General features: G+C 42.2%; 3 protein-coding genes and 1 pseudogene across 4 annotated transcripts; 3 read left to right on the forward strand and 1 right to left on the reverse strand.

Moving 5' to 3' along the window:
- Positions 1–94: 94 nt before the first annotated feature.
- On the reverse strand, positions 95–5,407 carry LOC106605241 (uncharacterized; annotated as a pseudogene).
- Positions 5,367–11,565, forward strand: LOC106605306 (ubiquilin-4). The gene is made up of 11 exons (XM_014200784.2): positions 5,367–5,740; positions 6,764–6,915; positions 7,018–7,169; positions 7,303–7,565; positions 7,883–8,041; positions 8,140–8,365; positions 8,533–8,672; positions 8,801–8,884; positions 9,039–9,154; positions 9,258–9,438; positions 9,669–11,565. The coding sequence occupies exons 1-11, from the start codon at positions 5,594–5,596 to the stop codon at positions 9,825–9,827; spliced, it is 1,779 nt and encodes a 592-aa protein (XP_014056259.1). The 5' UTR covers positions 5,367–5,593; the 3' UTR covers positions 9,828–11,565.
- A 572-nt stretch (positions 11,566–12,137) lies between these two features.
- On the forward strand, positions 12,138–13,670 carry LOC106605307 (ragulator complex protein LAMTOR2-like). The gene is made up of 4 exons (XM_014200786.2): positions 12,138–12,376; positions 12,545–12,707; positions 12,888–12,977; positions 13,163–13,670. The coding sequence occupies exons 1-4, from the start codon at positions 12,309–12,311 to the stop codon at positions 13,217–13,219; spliced, it is 378 nt and encodes a 125-aa protein (XP_014056261.1). The 5' UTR covers positions 12,138–12,308; the 3' UTR covers positions 13,220–13,670.
- A 562-nt stretch (positions 13,671–14,232) lies between these two features.
- On the forward strand, positions 14,233–20,250 carry raa2a (Ras-related protein RABA2a). 2 transcript variants are annotated; one of them, XM_014200683.2, is made up of 5 exons: positions 14,233–14,505; positions 17,641–17,836; positions 18,591–18,784; positions 19,260–19,340; positions 19,623–20,250. In XM_014200683.2, the coding sequence occupies exons 1-5, from the start codon at positions 14,469–14,471 to the stop codon at positions 19,748–19,750; spliced, it is 636 nt and encodes a 211-aa protein (XP_014056158.1). In that variant the 5' UTR covers positions 14,233–14,468; the 3' UTR covers positions 19,751–20,250.
- The last annotated feature ends 1,403 nt before the right edge of the window (positions 20,251–21,653 follow it).

Consider the following 21,653-nt stretch of genomic DNA (forward strand, 5'->3'; position numbering starts at 1 on the left):
CCCTCACTGAATAATAAACATATAATGGATTCCTGTCTTTCCTGCCATACTGAAGAATCCCCACCACCACACACACAAAGCAAGGACTCCACAGTTGTTCTTTGCCATTTTAATGATTTTCTTTGTTTTTAATACAGCAAGCAGGGGCAAAGTACAAAGACGTGTAGTGCCAAGTCTTTGTTGTTTAAGAGCGCATGCCAATACTACGTTACAATCACAAAATTCTTTACTTTGTCATATTCTTCTATCTCGCTCCTTTTCAATATGAGCACAATCAAGTATAGTATGTGTCATGTGTTGTTGCTGGACTTAATCTAATGGTGTCAACTAACATTTCAGAAAGCAATGTAATTATGACTTCCATGGGTGAACACTTCACCAATCATTGATCTTAATGACTGTTGGAATGAGGTCGATACCAGGAAAGTCCATGGCAATCACCCCGAAACATCCACTGCACCCTTGCTGTCTGTTTCCAAGAGAGGAATGCCCAGCTTAAAGCTGGATTTCTGTACAAATATAATCTTGCCTCAGCCATAGTTGGCATGTCAGACTTCACCCATACATCTGTATCATCAATAATCATTTTTCCAACCAGCTCCTCATCATTCTCTTTATCAAACAAATCAGGCTTTACTCTAATGAGAACTGCCTCACTTCTGAATTCGGCCAAAAATGCTCTGATCTTGTCAAGGACCTCATAGAACGACTTGTGTTGGTAGACAACCCAATGCATGACATAGAGTTTGTTTTCAAAGGCGAATATCCTGAGGTCCAGGTAGCGTATGCCGGCCCTCAGCTGATCCCCCAAATCCCAGGCCTGACACTCTGCCGCTGGGCCTCCATAGAGAGCCATGGTGTCATGGGTACCAGGTATGGTGATGTCAGAGATTAATTTGTCATCATCAATGGCCTCCATCCAGCCAATCTTGTAGGATTCTGGGAGTAGGAGTCCTTTGTCATTGAAGAAGAGGTCCTTTCCTTGGCAAAAACCTCTAAAAGTAAATCATACAACAAAGGATTGACTCATTTGTTTGTCATCGTAATATTGGTGTTTGAAGGTTATGAATGGTGTATAAGCTCAGTCTAAAAAGATATTGGTGTCACCTTGCACTTTCCTGAGCAGTGTACTCACTTTACCAAAGTCACCTTGTTCTGCAATTAATGTCGTACCATGTATCAAAGGTGATCAGCTCGATAGAGACAGAAATGTTGAAGAGAGGCTTTACTCAGGTACCATGCTGTTTCATACACAGATGGGAGAATATAATCAGCCAATGGAGCATGGGATTGAGGGTGGTAGTGGTGGTAAAATATTGAAAAGCCAAATAAAGAAATCATGATTAAAAAAATATGAATATATATATATTTTTTAAACAATCAGTCCAGAACTATGCTTACTTTTTCTTAAATATCTGTGTATCCCTGTGAATTACGTCATTGCACCAAAGCCATATGTCACGTACACTCCGTCTCCGGCGCTCGGGGTCTTCAAGCTGCTCATTATTACGCACACCTGTCATCAGACTCACCTGGACTCAATCACCTGCCTGATTACCATATATATATATATACTGCTCAAAAAAATAAAGGGAACACTTAAACAACACATCCTAGATCTGAATGAAAGAAATAATCTTATTAAATACTTTTTTCTTTACATAGTTGAATGTGCTGACAACAAAATCACACAAAAAGAATCAATGGAAATCCAATTTATCAGCCCATGGAGGTCTGGATTTGGAGTCACACTCAAAATTAAAGTGGAAAACCACACTACAGGCTGATCCAACTTTGAAGTAATGTCCTTAAAACAAGTCAAAATGAGGCTCAGTAGTGTGTGTGGCCTCCACGTGCCTGTATGACCTCCCTACAACGCCTGGGCATGCTCCTGATGAGGTGGCGGATGGTCTCCTGAGGGATCTCCTCCTAGACCTGGACTAAAGCATCCTCCAACTCCTGGAAAGTCTGTGGTGCAACGTGGCGTTGGTGGATGGAGCGAGACATGATGTCCCAGATGTGCTCAATTGGATTCAGGTCTGGGCAACGAGCGGGCCAGTCCATAGCATCAATGCTTTCCTCTTGCAAGAACTGCTGACACACTCCAGCCACATGAGGTCTAGCATTGTCTTGCATTAGGAGGAACCCAGGGCCAACCGCACCAGCATATGGTCTCACAAGGGGTCTGAGGATCTCATCTCGGTACCTAATGGCAGTCAGGCTACCTCTGGCGAACACATGGAGGGCTGTGCGGCCCCCCAAAGAAATGCCACCCCACACCATGACTGACCCACCGCCAAACCGGTCATGCTGGAGGATGTTGCAGGCAGCAGAACGTTCTCCACGGCGTCTCCAGACTCTGTCACGTCTGTCACATGTGCTCAGTGTGAACCTGCTTTCATCTGTGAAGAGCACAGGGCGCCAGTGGCAAATTTGCCAATCTTGGTGTTCTCTGGCAAATGCCAAACGTCCTGCACGGTGTTGGGCCGTAAGCACAACCCCCACCTGTGGACGTTGGGCCCTCATGGAGTCTGTTTCTGACCGTTTGAGCAGACACATGCACATTTGTGGCCTGCTGGAGGTCATTTTGCAGGGCTCTGGCAGTGCTTCTCCTGCTCCTCCTTGCAAAGGTGGAGGTAGCAGTCCTGCTGCTGGGTTGTTGCCCTCCTACGGCCTCCTCCACGTCTCCTGATGTACTGGCCTGTCTCCTGGTAGCGCCTCCATGCTCTGGACACTACGCTGACAGACACAGCAAACCTTCTTGCCACAGCTCGCATTGATGTGCCATACTGGATGAGCTGCACTACCTGAGCCACTTGTGTGGGTTGTAGACTCCGTCTCATGCTACCACTAGAGTGAAAGCACCGCCAGCATTCAAAAGTGATCAAAACATCAGCCAGGAAGCATAGGAACTGAGAAGTGGTCTGTGGTCCCCACCTGCAGAACCACTCCTTTATTGGGGGTGTCTTGCTAATTGCCTATAATTTCCACCTGTTGTCTATTCCATTTGCACAACAGCATGTGAAATTTATTGTCACCCAGTGTTGCTTCCTAAGTGGACAGTTTGATTTCACAGAAGTGTGATTGACTTGGAGTTACCTTGTGTTGTTTAAGTGTTCCCTTTATTTTTTGGAGCAGTGTATAAACAGACCTTTCTCAGTGGTCACGTTAAAGGAGGAAAACATGCAAAAAAAAACATGAATAATATAATGCAAATCCAAAAATCAAACTCCTGATTTTCTTTATAGCCTACCTTTTGTAGATGGCTTTCCTATACCAAGACTGAAATAAAATGTTTCACCTGGCTAAAGACTGGGATACTCACATACAGCTCTGGCCTAAGGAGTTTCACACAGATGCTGGTGTTCTGACCTCTGCAGATTGGCAACAAAATTATAGCATACTGATAAAGGATAGGTGTGGCCTCGTAGTGTTTACCTACTGTTTTTCCTTTGAGAAATGTAAGATTTTTTTTTTTTTTATCAAATAGTACATTCTCAGCTTTGATCTGCGGTCACAAGTGTGAGACGAGCCTTGTTAAGAACGTCGATATCTAGGTTTCCAGCAAATTGGCAACAGATTTTCATATGAATATTCTCAAATGCACAAAGAAAAATATGCACATTTTCCCACCAGTGGTGTTTGCACCAAACAGGCTTTTTGCGGATAAAAGTCCATGCGTGAGGATGTAGTGCACACAAAATGTACTTTTTCGCTTAAAGCTGCAATATGTAACTTGTTACTGTCATTCCCATTGAAAGCAAGTCTAAGATGTTTTACATGTTAGTCATTTAGCAAACGCTCTTATCCGGAGCGACTTACAGTACAGTAGTGAGTGCATTCCTTTTCCTACTAAGAAGCGGAAGAACAGTTTTATGTGGGCTATGGCGCCCGGTTTTAAGGGTAGTTTTTGCGTCTTTTACTTTCGGTTTTGTAGGCTACACCAGCTTCAAACAGCTGAAAATTCTATATTTTTGCTTATGGAAAATATATTTCACAGCAGTTTAGATCACGTGTCAAACTCATTCCATGGAGATTCGGGCTTTCGCTCCACCCTTGTACTTGATTAAGGTTAGTAATTAGTATGAAACGCCCTTCACCTGGTTGTCTAGGTCTTCATTGAAAGGAAAAAACAAATACACGCAGACACTCTGACCTCCATGGAATGAGTTTGACACCCCTGGTTTAGATAGTATGCCTACAATGATTATCTACACCAGGGGATCCCAAAACGTTTTCACTCGGGACCCCCTTCCCCTACGCGCGCGCCACATCCAAATGTACTTTCATATGATAATTATTATATCAAATCAATATTTGCGCATAAAGGCATTTCCACCGCCATTTCTCGCGTAATTAATTTTACCGACACAAAAAGATCCCACCATGTCCAATGAACAAATTATCTGTTGGCATTTATAAAATTGAAGCCTACAGAAACTTCCTGTTCCCATCACAGCTTTCATAAATATTTTTTTTTATAAGATATGACTTTACGTAAAATTCATTAGGGTGGCGCAGTTTTCAACCAGGTTTTTGGGATGCAGCGTTTGTTTGCATTGTTTACAAACATTGTTTTACTCCATTCTTATATTTTGGGTTTTGATAGGGTGTGACAGTTGAACTAAGATCATGAGGCATAAATTATATTTTTCAAGAATCAATTTATATCATTCATTCTTAAGTCCAAAAATGTATGTAGCAACTGCGGATTGCCCCTTTAAATACAATGTTTGATATATAAAGTAGTTGCCCACTTTTTTTCTCAGCATTACAATTTTAGATTTGACAGTATAGGACCAATGATTTACATCTGGGTTTATACACATCATTGAGTAGCACACATACATTTTGGTCAAATGCAATGACACCCCCACACCACTAGACTTCAACGTTGCAAAAACCTCAGGTAATACTGCTTTCATCGCAGCTTGAGAATCTTGTTAGCTAGTTTTGTGATATAGCAAAGATTGTTTATTATATTGACAAGATAGTAAAGTGACCGCTATAACAATGGAAATACATGTCCTCAACGATGGAAGGCATGTGGGACCATTCTAGCCAATGAGAGGGCCGAAACGAGTGTGAACAACAGGCCATAGAGATAGATAGAGGACTCAACTTTGTATGTGCGATTATAGTGTCTTGTGACAGCATTGGCAGCGCCTTTGAGGCTAGCTACATTTTAAAGTAGTAAATTATCTTCTTCTTCATCGGCTGATTGCTCCCAACTCATAGGAATCCCCACCTAGTTGACCGCTTTAATGGTAGAAGCCCTGAATATGGCAATGTCCATGCTTGAACGTGTTATATAATGAGTCCTCTATCTATCTCTATGACAACAGGCACAACTCCGATATGAAGTCGTTTTTTTCAAAGTTGCCTAAATGCCACGTCCGTACACCATTGCGAAACTTCTATTTGATAAAATAATCCCCCACATAGCAAATAAAATATAAAAAATTGTAGTAACCAAATTCGACTTCTCAATGACCATACAAACCAATAGTATTTTCGTTGACAGATTTTGGGCTGAGTGAAACCTCTCGCTTCACCTCTTCCTCTCTGGATGTAGTGAATTTGAAGAGTAAAGATGGCGGAGAACAGCGGCACAGATCCCACTGTGGATTCCAACGTTGTTGAAAATGCTGCCTCAGACGGGACCATGATCGTGGTCACGGTAAAAACTCCGAAAGATAAAGAGGAGATCGCGATCTCGGAGGATTCTTCTGTCGCACAGGTATTCGCATTTATTTACACAGTCAGTTATGCAAGTCATGCTGTGGCTAACAAGCATACATCGAAGTTAGCTAGCCAACTTGCTAACTATTACCTAGCTAGTTTACGATGTTAAGTGGGAAGAATTATCCCAATTTCCCGACTAGTAATCTTTCTTTTCACCTTGTCCATTTCCTTAAATCGGTTCCTAATAGTAGTTTGATTCGTGTTTTGCACAATCGGCACTGTATAAAGACATGTATAGCAAGCATGAGCTAGCTGACTACGTAACTAGCTAACGTTAGCTCGTGAGCAAGCTAGCCAGCTACGTTTGTCGCTGTCAGGCTCATCTATCTAGCTAATTTTAGCTGCGATCAGGCTAGCTGATAACCGGCTAGCCAACGGAGGCTCCGGCCATTGCGAAAGGCAATTGGGAAACGGGTTGGTATAATTTGTGGAACGTTCCAACAGGAATCTGTTACAAAAACTTCGTAAAGTACAACGTTGCCAACAAACAACGCATACAGTAGCGTGATCAATTTAACTAGCTGCCGAATAGGCATCAACTCACCACGTAGCTTATTCTTAATGTTTGTCCGCCAGAGTGAGGACAGACATTTTTCGGAGTAAATGTGAGTGAAACATTTATTGAAATAGCCCACACCCTACCCGGTATCTTATTCTGCCGATATACAACTTTGTATGTGTTGTTTGTTGGCAACCTTTTTATGGAACATATTCATGTTGGAACGTTCCATGAATTATACCCACCCTCGGGAAACTGATCGTAATCTTACGGATAGCGACATGGTTAATGCTGTACTTGGTGACTTCCTAAACCATTTACATTTGACCTCATGGTTCGTATAAAACTAAAAGCGACAGATAGCAGATTCACATAGTTAGCTAGCTAACGTTAGATTTCGAGATCGCTAAGCCAATATAACTTTTTTTTTAAACCAACACTGAATGCTTTGGGTGTGTACCTATCCTCTTTATTCCCATTTGTCTTCACCGGCCACTTCATTCTGTCTCTTGCATACAGTTTAAAGAGGAGATATCCAAAAGGTTTAATGCCAAGCAGGACCAGCTGGTGTTGATTTTTGCTGGCAAAATCTTAAAGGATGGGGACACACTGAACCAACACGGCATCAAGGACGGACTCACTGTTCACCTTGTCATCAAGACTGCGCCCAAGTAAGAAGATTTTCTTGCCCACTATTCTAGTAACACCATTGTGTATGTTAGTGATAGATAATGGGAACATTTAGGTTGATAATGATCTCACTTTTTCTCCAGGGCCACAGTTGGTGGCACATCCCAGTCCTCTGCATCCAGCTCTGGGACCCCCCAGGCCAACAGCAGCATCAACCCCAGCGCAGTGCCCAATGCCAGCACAACACCAGGCACTGGGCCTACCCCAGCCTCCACACAGCCACCCAACTTACTGAGTTAGTGATCCAGTCCCCACTAAGCCATCTCACAGAAAGACGACCATATTGCCTTACAACTACTCAACATCCACACAACTAGGCATTAACCTATATCCTTCCAGTAATCCACCGCCCCCTTGTGTCTGCATAGGTGGGTTTGGTGACCTATCTAGCCTGTCAGGCATGGGCATGGGCTCAGCCAACTTCATGGAGATGCAGCAGCAGATGCAGAGACAGCTGATGTCCAACCCGGAGATGCTGTCTCAGATCATGGACAACCCTCTGGTGCAGAACATGATGTCCAACCCAGACCTGATGAGGCAGATGATTGTGACCAACCCTCAGATGCAGCAGCTGATGGAGCGCAACCCTGAGATCTCCCACATGCTCAACAACCCTGAACTTATGAGACAGGTCAGGCCTGGTGCTCAGATGGGTCCTTTGCCCGAGGTGTCATAGACTTGGTTTTGGGGAATCGTTGTGTGTCTTGTCTTTATTTGAATCCCTCTAAAGAACCGATGCTTGAAGAGCATATTACTCAAACCATTTTGCTTGTTTATGTAGTTAGCTTGCAATGTAGTTTAAATGTAAAAAGGGGTCTATGTAACATTGCAAAGGTACATAGGCCCAAACTCTTAAACTAGACCGCACCACTCTCAAAACGGTGGGAGGAATGGATGTGAGGAGGCTCATGCGCAGATGCATAATGTTAACTCCCTTCCTCTCTTCAGACCATGGAGTTGGCAAGGAACCCAGCCATGATGCAAGAGATGATGCGTAACCAGGACCGGGCGCTTAGCAACCTGGAGAGCATCCCTGGGGGATACAACGCCCTCCGGAGGATGTACACAGACATCCAGGAGCCTATGTTCAGTGCCGCTAGAGAGCAGGTAGCTATTATTCCTGCGAATACCATATGTAGACAATCGTCTTGAATCAAGTCCGGTTGTGTGACTTAGTCCACTTTTTTTTTTTTTTTCATCCATAGTTTGGAAACAATCCCTTCTCTGCTTTGGGGGGCAACTTAGACTCTGGCGTGCAGCCCTCCAGAACAGAGAACAGGGAACCCTTACCAAACCCCTGGGGACCCCCTGGAACAACCCCCTCAGAGAGCAGGGGGACTGGCGCCTCCACGACAACAACCTCCTCCGCTGGCGGGACTGCACCCAGTGCCTCCAACCCCCTGGGCATCAACGCCTCTGGGCTGGGCAATGGTAAGACCACTACCTCAGAAGAAGCACTTTCACCTTTTAGTCAATCTGCAAAACTATATTTCCCCTTACATCTGTATTAACATACCACCCTTGAGTATAACCCTTGTTTTGCTGCTTAGCTGATCCGTGGTCTGTTTCTCTCATGCCACTCCCTATAATCTGTCCAGGTGTGTTCGGTAGCCCTGGCATGCAGAGTCTGATGCAGCAGATCTCTGAGAACCCCCAGCTGATGCAGAACATGCTGTCTGCGCCCTACATGCGCAGTATGATGCAGTCGCTGGCGCAGAACCCTGACCTCGCCTCGCAGGTCTGCACAACTTTATCCCTCTCTGCAGTAGGATTCAGGACTTCTGAATCCTACTGATAAAATGAATATTCTAGGCTATTTTGTGTGACGAGTAGAATAATTGCTTAATCCTTTACTATTTTCCTCAGGCAATGCTGAATAACCCCCTCTTTGCCGGAAACCCCCAGTTACAGGAACAGTTGAGACATCAGATGCCGGTCTTTCTCCAACAGGTCAGATTTCTGTCTCCAGTTATGCACTCTAGTTCCACATAGTGACAAAAAAACAAAACAAAAAGACGACAGAGTGTTATGGAAGGCATTGAGTTTCTGACTGTGACTAAATGGAACATCATTTGGATTGACCAACTAGATGGTTATTTTACAGATGCAGAATCCTGAGTCACTGTCCGTGATGACTAACCCCCGGGCCATGCAGGCTCTCATGCAGATTCAGCAGGGCCTGCAGACCCTACAGACGGAAGCCCCCGGGCTCATGCCCAGGTACTGTACCAACTGTCATCCAGTAGATGTTTACTGGAGAAACCCGTGCATTATACATTTGATTTTCTTCATGATGCCACTTTAACTATGGTTCTTCTCCTAGTTTGGCTCCTGGTGAGATCCCAGTGATTCCTCCAACCACAGGAGGCAGTGTGGCCCCAGAAAACCTTCCTCCCCCAACACAGGGCTCAAATCCCACCGCTGCCACTAACCCATCCCAGCAACAGCAGCAGCTCATGCAGCAGATGTTACAGATGTTTGCTGGGGGAGGAGGCGTCTCATCGGTATGTCATTGAGCTGTAAACACAATTTCTGACTTTCTACTTGGTAACTATACTTTGCTATTGTCCAGTGGGTTAGCGTTAGCTTTGTGTTTCTACTGGCTTCATTGACCTAAAACCAATTAATACTGGCACTGAGACTTGTCTCCTAACAGTCACTCAAATAGGACCCCAGCAACATTTTCAATGCAGGCTCATATAAAAAATGACTTTGGCTATGCTCCCTTTTGCAGACCCAGACCGTAACCCCGGAGGTGCGGTTTCAGCAGCAGCTGGACCAGCTCAGCGCCATGGGCTTCATCAACCGCGAGGCCAACCTGCAGGCACTCATCGCCACGGGGGGAGACATCAATGCTGCCATTGAGAGACTGCTGGGCTCCCAGCCCTCCTAACTCCCTTAGCCCCCTGAGATTACCGGGAGAGAGGGGTTAGGGGGGGCTAGAGTGGGAGATTACAAATGAACACAGTCCATCACAGTCTGACAAGCCCCTCAGATAGACTCAATTGAATTCCAATTACTATTCATCTCTTTGGCTGATCTGTGAATTGTAGGAAAGATATGGGGGCAGGAAGTGGGTGTTAAGATTCAAGTTTCTATTGGAGAGACCTCATATCAACCCTGTGGAATGATGACATCGGTGCAAAATGACGCCACCACTGACATGACTACTTCCTCTGACTATGGAAGACTATTTCTGAAATGACTGCCCATTTGCTGGAAATGCATGAGGTTGCCAACTTAACCCATCTTAATGGATTGTGTTTAGCCAGTAACGAGTTGAAATTTGGAGGAATATGAGTGTTGAAATCATAGGTCAGAGGAATCCCTCATTCTTTCATTTTCATGAGAACCTGCTTGTTTTTACTTAATTTCACTCTATCATGCCTGATTGGCTAGTATTTATTACAGGAGCTGTAGAAGTTACCTTCTCTTTTCTTTACCACTCACCTTCAGTTTACCTTCTGCTTTAAGAATTTCTTGACATTTTGGTGTGTTCCTTCAAAACTGATACAGGCTGTTCGATTCTCTGTTTGAGCACTATAGCGCCCCTGGTTCAGCTGTTTGCTTACACTTTCAGCTTTTTTGGAACAGATAATTTTCAGATTGGAAAGTCAAGCAAGGTAGCTTGGTGAGCTCTGTAGTCAATGCTACATTGAGTCAATTAATGCTATTGAGTGTAAATTATTCAACAGTTTAGGCTCTGATTATGGGTTAAGTGATCAGACCTCAATGTTTTTAATCTGAGCAATGATAAAAATGCAGACACCTTTGACGTTAACCATTTTGTGTATTTTCATACAAGCAGTGTTGTAATGCCAGATAAAAATGTATGTATTGGTTTCAGCAATATATTCCAAAATAATTGGTTGAATCTAGAATGACAAAGTGTACTAATGGCATAGAGAATTGTTTTTCTTAAACCCATACATATTAGTTGCAGTACCTACAGTTAAAGAAAATCTGTTCAGCTCTGCCTTTTTCTTGGAGTCCCTTCACTCTGTTATCTATTCTAATAATACCTTTCAAGAAATGTGATCGAGTGTGTGGTGGTGATTCATTTAGTTCAAAAGCATGGTCTACACCAGTAGTCTTCACTCCTGATCCTGGAGGGATGTACCCTATGTCCTATGCTGAATTCAGATTAACAATCCTTCTCAAAATGCACACTTGTTCACCACACCTCAGATTTAAAAGCACTGGACTGGACTGCAGTGAGAAATGTGGTGGAAACTCCATTTAGCCCAAGCTTACGCCAATCCTCACCCTTTTGGCAAAGTAAAATTGGATTTGAGTGCAAGCCCAGCACAAACACATCTGATTCAGCTTTTCATGATTTTGATGAGTAGTTGGTGTTGTAGACTTAGCCTGTTCACACTGACTGCAACCCTCTAGGACCAGGTGTGATTAACACTAGTCTACATTGTCTATGTTATGAAATTACATGAACTTGATATGGATGATTTGTTCAACTTGTACGGGAATTGTTGTGTGTAGTCTGAGAGGTGGGAAAGTTAGTGGTGACCATGCATATTTGGTAGCTCATTAAAGGACCAAGCTTGAAAATATAAATTGTGAACTGTAATAAACATTGAAGTATCTTAATGGCAATTAAGCTGTTTTAACATTCACCAGAGTGGAGCTTGGATTCGTTTATGTTCCTCCATGATGACCAAATGAATAATAAGCATGGATATCTTAGATCTTCAATTTATGATCATTTCATATAACTTTGAAGATCCTGGTCTAAAATGGTGGCTAAAGGAAAGCTGTGTAAATGATAAACAAATGACTGGGGCTAGTTCAGTCTCATCAATTATGCTTGGGCTGTGAAGTTGAAAGCAATGCAAGTGTTAGACTCATCTGGCCTCTCTGCAAAGAGATTACTCGGGGTAGCTGTTAAGAATTTTTAACTGGTTGGAATCCCATGTCTGAAAATATGATGGGGATATATGCCATTTTGTGCCCTTGATATACCATCTTGTGCCTTTCAATAACGGCAATTAGCCACAGTCAGGATACTGCCGTTAACTCTGTTCTTCTAATACAGATTCCCCACCAGTCCCCTTACTCAGACAAGTGTTTAACATCTCAGGAGCAACATGAAAAGGATATCAATTCTATAATTGGGGCAGATCTGAGCTGAATAGGTGCACTTTGAATATATTATTCCAGTGACCGGTTTCAATTGTCTGGAACGCACCCACTGCCATTCCCATAATGCATTACGATTTGTATCAGGAAGTTGAAGGAGTCAGCTGACTGGATTGTGTTTGAGTTGTTGTTGAATAAGTCACTGAACTGGATGATAAGATACACGTCATAATTTCGCCTAAATTAATTGAGTTGCTGCAAAGTATTGCTCACTCTAACCATGTTACGGCCAAAAGCATTGACGCAAGTTCTCAGCCAGGCAAATACAAGCGGAGTACAAAGCACACTGTAAGTACTGAGTGGCAGAGGCACGTGAATATAGCGTTATTTTCTTTTAACTAGCTAAATCGGTAAATTATTTGTGCTTAAGATGGCTTATAACGACAGCTACCTACATGTAGGTAAGTCTTAGCTAACACTCTCCCTGGCTAACTTATTTACATGTTCTCCCCGCAGATTGTTAAATAATGAAGGGTCTCTTTTGGCTTACTCTGGCTATGGGGACACTGACGCTCGAGTGACCGCTGCCATCGCAAGCAACATCTGGTCGGCCTATGACAAGAATGGGCATCAAGCTTTTAACGAAGATAAACTGAAATTCATTCTGATGGATTGCATGGTTAGTTTGAACTATATGGTCTAGTTACTATGCATGAACCAAATGTTTGTTACGTCATTCTGCCTTGCGTTGGTTATCCATTGAGTATCACAGTCAGAGGCTCCAGAGAAATGATGTTGTATGCCCTATAACGTTAGTTAAATAGTGGTAGAAAAGGATGACCTTATCTTATCTTTGCAGGAAGGCAGGGTGGCCATCACACGGGTAGCTAACCTACTGCTGTGCATGTATGCCAAAGAGACGGTGGGCTTTGGAATGCTTAAAGCCAAGGTGAGGAAGAATACTTTGAGTGTGGATGACATTGGTTTGCAAATTGTGTTGTATTTGAAATGACAAATCACCAATGACTAATTCCTGAAGAGAACAAGCATGGATGTCATTTAAAGAGCCATAAGCACAAACCATGTCTGCATACCATACTAAGCATATTTCTCCTGTCTGCATGGTATTTTTAGGCTGAAGCGCTGGTACTGTACCTGGAGGAACCTTTAACCCAAGTTGCTGCATCATAGGAGAACTCTGGCTGGAGTGTTGACTTCAATTTTGTCTCCCGTGATAATACATGAACACTTGTTGCTTATGTGAATGCTTCACCTGGTCTTCATGAACCACCGCAGTCTGTGTATGAATGAACTGAGTATTTGTCTTCTGATTACTGTATTTATACTCAGTATGCTCTAACTTAATGCTTGAGTTTAGTAATTTGGCCGTTTGTAGCATGCAGTTCAAATGTCAAGTTCACACATTATGTAAGGCTGGCTATGTAAATCTTCAATGAATTTCATTGCCTGTAAGAGGACTCCTTTCCCAACTGCTGAAAATGCTGACAAATTAACTTTAAGGCATTCACTGTTTACCCTAGTCAGAATATTACCTTTGTCTGTTGTTGCCACGCAATAACATTTATGATATCCTTTTGTAACAGGCTATCCATAAACTCCGTTTTTTTCAATGAAAAATCAATACGTGTTTGTCTTCAATGATATGAAATGCATAAAACCATTTATTTGATTCATACATTAGATTTTTAGTTACGGGGTACCAAGGAGTTTTTTGCAGAACTGACATTACAGGTTTCCTGAACAGATTGCATTACCTTGTCAGTTGTTTGACAGTATTGTTCTTACTGATATATATTTGTGTTTGACTATTCAGACCTTTATCAACACTGTTTCTTGGTCCCTTTTACTGTTGCTTTGTGTTCCTGGTTTGAGATGAACAGAACCAGGGGTTTATTCATTAGTTGCATACCGTAGCAAAACATTTTGCAATGGAAACAGTTTTGCAACAAATCAGGTTCTATTTGACAGGTAGGTCCCTCCCTGTTTCGTTTGCTTCCGTTTGGTTCGTAGTGAATACACCTCACAGGAAGCAATGATTGTCTCTCGCCATGTAAAAGGGATAGGGAAACAGTAATTTCCTGAAGACAATTTGGTTTGTCCAGCAGGTGGCATGTAGCTATTTTTTTTCTTCATAGAGTTGCTCATGTGGTTGTCCTACCTGTTCAACCTGCCATAGACTTACACCAAGCCACTCCCCCCAACCCCCATCATTCCTCAGCAGAACTACCTGATGACACAGCGGAGCAAGTTCCTTGTAAACAATCTAGGTTTCTATTAAACGTAGAGGGGGACAGGTGACTTGCAAAGTGTTTGTGCGGCTCTTTTAAATCTGAAGATTAGGGTGAGTGGCTTCTGGGCCAGTGTCATCTTTCCTTTCTCCCCTCACACTTTGAGAGCTGGACCACTGAAGGTGTACCTCATGGGTTCAGATGAGGCCTACAACTTTGTCTTTAAGGGTGAGTCCTTGTTCTTTCACATTTAACAGATTGATGTCCTACATTTACATAATGTAGCAGACACTCTTATTCAGTAGTGATTGCATTCATTTTCAGACTTTTTTGCTTACTGGTCTTTTATGGGAATTGAAATCACAACCCTGGTGTTGCAAGTGCCATGCTCTACTAACTGAGCCACAATGATGATATAGTGTATATGTCAACAGAGTGACTGAAACCTACTTTTTCTGTAGTTAGAGCTAGTGCAGTGTTGCTCAGTACAGACAACCATTGGATTCTGTCACTTGGTGTGTGTATGTTAAGGCTAGAAGCTAAGTGTCAGCACAGTATCAAAAGCACACATTAGATTGTTAGTAACACATTACCACACAGATAGGATGCAGGTCACTCCCACCTGTGTTGAAATTACAGAAAAAGTCTTGGGTGTGTCCTGAAACAGGACACCCCCTGTTTCAGAAGCAAGTTGCCTTGCATAGTGCATACACTCAAGAAATATTGTCAATTATGTTTACGCCAGTCCTGTAGTACAGGGCGTCTGAGTAGGAGTACTGATCTAGGATCAGTTTAGCATGTTAGGTCATGATGAATATGACTATGAACAGATCCTAGATCAGCACTCCCACTCTGAGACGCTTTGTGGATACGAGCCCAGGTCTAGGAGTTTTATCCAGTACTTTTAAGAATGCATCTAACCTTGAGGTTCATTAATAAGCTACTGTTGGTATTTTACAAGTCAAGACAGTGCTACTTCAAGAATGTTGCTATTTCTATGAACTTGAATGCTATTTCTCTATGTAACTGAATACATTCTCGACCTCCAACTGGTATTGTGGTGAGTTTCAATATCATTCCATGAAAACACACATTCCTGAATATTTGATCCTATCACTCTTTCCATTATGTCTATAGTCACACCAGAGAAGCATGTGTACTGTTTCACTACATGACCTACTAAGTCCTATATGCTACAGGCATGGTAGAGGAGGTGATGATGTGCATGATGAGGTGAAGTGATTTGTCGATTAGGGAAACAAGAAAACCCAGTTAGTTGGGCCAGGGGATGTTGATGAAGTCAAATTTTGTGTTTTCACTGATCCACATGGAAGTTTCTGCCATTCATTCTGGAACGAAGGACTAGGCCTAATTCTACTATAGCTTTATTTTTTAGACCATCCAGACATCATGAAGTAAAATTTAAATGATTCCCTGCTTTGATTGTCTAAAAGTAAATGCAGCTTTTATATGTAAATAAGTTGAGGGAACTGCGCAGTCAGAAATCAATTCAAGTAAATCTGAATTATTATTAAATGAGGAGTTTTTCCCGCAACTTACTTAATACCCTTTTGCCTCAGAACAAAGTCAAATCAGGCCAGTAGAGTGCTTCAAGGCCTCTTATCCTATTTGCCATGGAAACCAGGGATATTGTTTGCGTAAGAGGTTACTGAGTATGGGAGGGGAAATGGCAACATTTTCATCTCGCCTAATAAAAACCAAAAGCAGAACAATGATCTGCCAATGGAGTGAACAATTACCCAAAACAAACCAAAGTAGAACATCTCGTAAACATTCTTTCCTGCTGCCTGTTTTACACCTCAGGTTAAATCTAAACTGGGTTCGGAGACCAGAAACTGGATAGCTGCTTCAGAATGTAAGTCTGGGAACATGAACAGGCATGATCCCAACATTTTTTGCTTTTGACAAATATCTTATTGCCTGTTAAAAGCTCTGTAGCATAAATCAGCATGCAGGGAAGATAATCAACACTTGCAAATCTTATCCCCACTAGTGGTTTGGAGGGCAATAAATATAATATGTATTAGGTGACTGTACTGAATAAACATGTCACTCTTTTTTTTTTTACCTTCTGCACACTGCCGTTTATCACATTCTTGGTGTCCTGGGTACTTTCTTCTTAGATATTTCTTGCTGGTGCGCCATGGAACTTGGATGCCTATCTTGGTTCAGCTCACATTCTCATGGTTGAGATTAAAGCAGGAATTGGTATTTGGCTCAGCCCAGTCGGCTGTGTTGAAATCATGGTGTCATTGTGACATGTGGTCATATTTTCCTATATGTTTGTCAAGTAGGCCAAGGCTGGCTTTCTGAGTCAGCTGCTCCCACTCTAGAAGCAAACACATGAGTCACTTAAACATACAGGGGGGCTTCATTGTTCCTTGTACCTCTTCTGTTTGGACTCAGTATTGCTCACAGCAAGATAGAGGGAAGTATCAGTGTAAACTGTACCACCTGATTTTTATTAGTTGCTTCCTCTTTTGAAGGCCTGTTTCATTACAGGAAATTCCCCATGAGCAATGCAATAAATCTCCCCCTCGCTGGTTCTCCTTTGGTTCTCTTCAACAACTGACCCCTCATCACTGTATATACTACATATCTCTTATCTCTTAACCTACACAGCGTAATAATAACATATTAGCTCCCATTTCCTAGATGATAACACGAACAAGCATGATAATTCATTTTAAAGACACCTGAGCCATGATTTTGATGCTACTTCTCAGATGGTTTGTTCTACATTCCTCACTTAACATAATTATCCCAGTAACTATTTGCACGGGTGTGGTGCTGTTTCTGTCATAGAACACCGTTGTGAAGAGAGTCCTAATGATATAATGGGAATAAGGAGCAGCAGACTAAGACTGAGGGTTTAGGGTAGGGTTAGTGATATTGAGTTGGCTGTTTGAGGACACACCTAGGCCTCACCTAAGAGTTACGCTATGTGCAGGATGTTCAGGGAGCAGCCTTATTGTAGTTATGAGTTGATGTTAATCAATGGGATGACATGAGTGAGATTATAACAGTAAAGAAAGAGAGACATTGAAGAATCATTGTTTTTTGTGTGGAAAAAAACATTACTTACTCTCATTATTGTAATTCCATATGTGTTGTGCCCTGAAATGGCACCTCGAGGCTCTATGCCTGATACTATTGTTCGTCTGCACTATGGCAAAATAAAGTGTTATACTTCTAGGATGAAACACCTAGTCCCCTTCCTAAATAATAGACATACCATTCATTCACATAATAGAGACTCACTGGGGATGTAAAGCACATATTCAAACATCTTTCTGGTGCACTAGAACTCATGCCCTCCTCTCCCCCTTCTTTCTTCTCCAGTGGTTCTCATAGGTGAGTCCGGCGTTGGCAAGAGCAACCTGCTCTCCCGCTTCACCAAGAACGAGTTCAACCACGACAGCCGCACCACCATCGGGGTGGAGTTCAGCACACGCACAATTCAACTGAAAAGTCTCATCATCAAGGCTCAAATCTGGGACACGGCTGGGCTGGAGCGGTACAGGGCCATCACCTCTGCGTGAGTAATCTGGATGAAACTGTGACACACACACACACACACACACACACACACACACACACACACACACACACACACAGGGACCATTTCTCACTATTGTGTGGGCACCTTGGGTGGTATTATAGGCCCAAACACTCCACTTAGAGAGGCACTGGTTTCACATTTTGCCCAGATAGCCTGGAGGTATAAACAGCAGGTTCACTGTTCCAGTCATTTACTACTTGTGCATTTTGGTCTAAATATCCATTATGGCTGGGCATATTCAATACACATCCAGACACAAACATTTTTCTTCTCTGACTTAAGAAATTCCTGACTTGTTATTTTGTAAAGACTCTGGAAGGGTTAATGGCATGGAAACACGTTTCAAAACAGTAAAACTGTGTCCATTCAATTTAATGACATGGAAAATATATGCTATACCACTGAGGATATGCTATACCACTGCAGGATTAGTTCTTCTCTGTCCAGAGTTTAGTAAATACTTTATTGAATAATTCCCTCATGCACATTTCCTTCCCTAGAAACGTCTTTCTGCAATCAAAAACCAAGTCTATTAGAATATTACAATGCTTTTGTCGGTTCAATGTATCGTACTATGGAGGCCTACATGGCATTTCAAGAGAAAAATGGGATATGGATACTCAGAGGCATCACCCATCACATACTTTATAAATATGAATAAAAACATCAGGTTACAGGTAAGGTGTTGACTTATCTCACCACCTCTTTCGCTTTCATATTTTCTCCCTAGTTATTATAGAGGAGCTGTCGGAGCGCTACTGGTCTATGACATCACCAAGCATCTGACCTATGAGAGTGTGGAGCGCTGGCTTAAGGAGCTATATGACCATGCAGACCCTCATATCGTAGTCATGCTGGTGGGCAACAAAACTGATCTGGGGTCAGAGCGGTCAGTGCCCACTGAGGATGCCAAGGACTTTGCAGGTACAGCTGCCAAGACTCTGGCACCATGAATATATCCTAGGATAATAACAATGACTCCATTGTAATAAACATAATAAATTGCATAAACTTCAAACTTCAAAATGTTGTTCCCTTATATAGTGAATTGTGGTTTTTGCCTTGCTAATATACTAATATTCACAACAGCCAATAGGCCAATAGCCTTTATTGGTCCAAACTTGTGGCTTGAGCAGTGCTTGACTTGGGAGCTGAGTACCGCCACCTCAAATGTTCTACTGCTTGAGCTCCTGTTCCTCTTATAGAATATTAGCTTAAAGGTATTGTTGAGCTCCTGCACCTACTGTAAATATAAACAGTATCGGCACCCAAAATGAGTACCAGAACCTATTTCAGTCCATGTCAAGCACTGGGCTTGAGTCACTAGTTCACCCCAAATTTGACAAACCTACATTTTGAGAAAATACTCAGTAAACACTACCTCTCTTGCTCTATGCAGAAAAGAATGGCCTATTGTTCTTAGAGACATCAGCCTTGGAGTCCACAAACGTTGAGACTGCATTCCAAAATGTCCTTGGAGGTAATTGACTTTTATATATTTAGAGTACCAACCCTATTATTGATTTGTTTGTTTTTAGCTCTCTAGCTAACCTTTTTTTTGGTGTAATAGTAGTGCAATCAATGCTCAGTAATTCATCAGTTAAACTGAGTGGAAAGTTTGCATTGCAGAACAAAATGCTTGTGCCACGTTTTATTGTTTTATGTAAGCAGTTGTGTCACTGGCAGTTTGTGGTCAATGTTTTTTTTGTCACTGTTTGTTGCACCAGAATTCATACTGTATCCTTGTGCCTCTTCCCATCAGAGATTCACAGGAAGGTGAGCAGTAAAGAGGTGACCCGGGGGTCCATTAGTGCCGTGTCTCTGGCCAGCCCCGTCCCCAGAGCTGCAGGCGACCCTGAAGAGAAGAAGCCCTGCTGTAGGAACCTCTGATGGGACAAACCACCCAGTGAGGGGGTGGGGCAAAAAGGGGTGACTGTGGAGCAGTATGGAGCTGCCTGCCCCACCCACCCCCTCACGTGGAATAGAGCACTCCATCGTCCTCTAGTTAGTGTGCCCAAAGGGTGCAAGCCTGATTGAAAAGAATGATGCTGAGCAAGACCACTCTGATGTGACATAGTTACATGTTGGCAGACAGAATGAGTTCTCCATTCGTAAAGATGATGTAATGTGTATGTACATGGCTGGGGGTCAATTTTTCCCCCCAAAGAATCCAGCAATCATTTAAATATAAAAATATATCAAACAAAAATGTTGTGTAAACTTCTAAGATTCAACGTTGCTTGGAAGGATTATTTTATTTTATTTTTTAAAGGTAGCCAACTGATGTACAGAATATTTGCATTTTTAGTGACTGAGGTTGGACAACAGGTGCCAAAACCATGTTTATCACTTTACACAAAGCTTGATTAATTAAATTTGATGTCACTGTTGTTTGTGCTCTGTTTACTTAAAGTAGAGTTACATGTAATGTTTTATCTTATGCCTAAATTGTTCCAAAACGGCTTATTCTTATTGTGAGGTGATTTTACAACAATACAGGAATATTTTTTTCCACTCAAATGCCAGGTTCAATATTACTTGCCTTATAATTATCACTTTTTACATTTGATTTCCTTCACAATAATAGCCAATTCATCATACACACATTTCATAATACATCTGAAAATACATATGCCAATAAGTATAATACACAAACAGCAACTGATAGACAAGAACATAATGGAATAGCCTACATTTTCCACCTGTGAAGATCACTTTTGAATATAATGAAGTTATCCTATTAATGGTCAGACATTGACCATATTGATCTCATAAGTAGCCCTTGGCTAAACCTATAATAGTAATTCATTACATTTGTAAAGTGCTTTTTTCAGACCCAAGGTGCAAAAAATTACAATAAATAGGCCGAAAGGCCTACATCCAGACACAAAAGTATATATTAATTGCATTTATTTAGCTGCATAAGCATAGCATACAGTTCAAGTGCTGTGATGTCATTATGATACTGTGCTAAGGATCCATTAATTAAACCTGAGGCTCATGGTGCTTTCAAGACAACTGGGAGCTTTGAAAGAACGTGGTCAAATCCTGACGTCACTGATCTTCAGGTCGGAAAGTCGGAGCTGTAGAAAGAGGTCAGAGTTCCCGACCTGGAATTCCGAGTTGGATGACCATTCAAAAAGATTTTTCCCAGTCAGAACTCTTTTTTTCCCCCCTGGGTTTTGTATTTGTATTTATTATAGATCCCCATTACTGTGAGGGAAAAAAGTATTTGATCGCCTGCTGATTTTGTACGTTTGCCCACTGACAAAGAAATGATCAGTCTAGAATTGTAATGGTAGGTTTATTTGAACAGTGAGAGACAGAATAACAACAAATAAATCCAGAAAAAGGCATGTCAAAAATGTTATAAATTGATTTGCATTTTAATGAGGGAAATAAGTATTTGACCCCCTCTCAATCAGAAAGATTTCTGGCTCCCAGGTGTCTTTTATACAGGTAACGAGCTGAGATTAGGAGCACATTTTTAAAGGGAGTGCTCCTAATCTCAACTTGTTACCTGTATAAAAGACACCTGTCCACAGAAGCAATCAATCAATCAGATTACAAACTCTCCACCATGGCCAAGACCAAAGAGCTCTCCAAGGATGTCAGGGACAAGATTGTAGACCTACACAAGGCTGGAATGGGCTACAAGACCATCGCCAAGCAGCTTGGTGAGAAGGTGACAACAGTTGGTGCGATTATTTGAAAATGGAAGAAACACAAAAGAACTGTCAATCTCCCTCGGCCTGGGGCTCCATGCAAGATCTCACCTCGTGGAGTTGCAATG

The sequence above is a fragment of the Salmo salar genome, chromosome ssa05 (genome assembly GCF_905237065.1).
Source record: "Salmo salar chromosome ssa05, Ssal_v3.1, whole genome shotgun sequence".
NCBI lineage: Eukaryota > Metazoa > Chordata > Actinopteri > Salmoniformes > Salmonidae > Salmo > Salmo salar.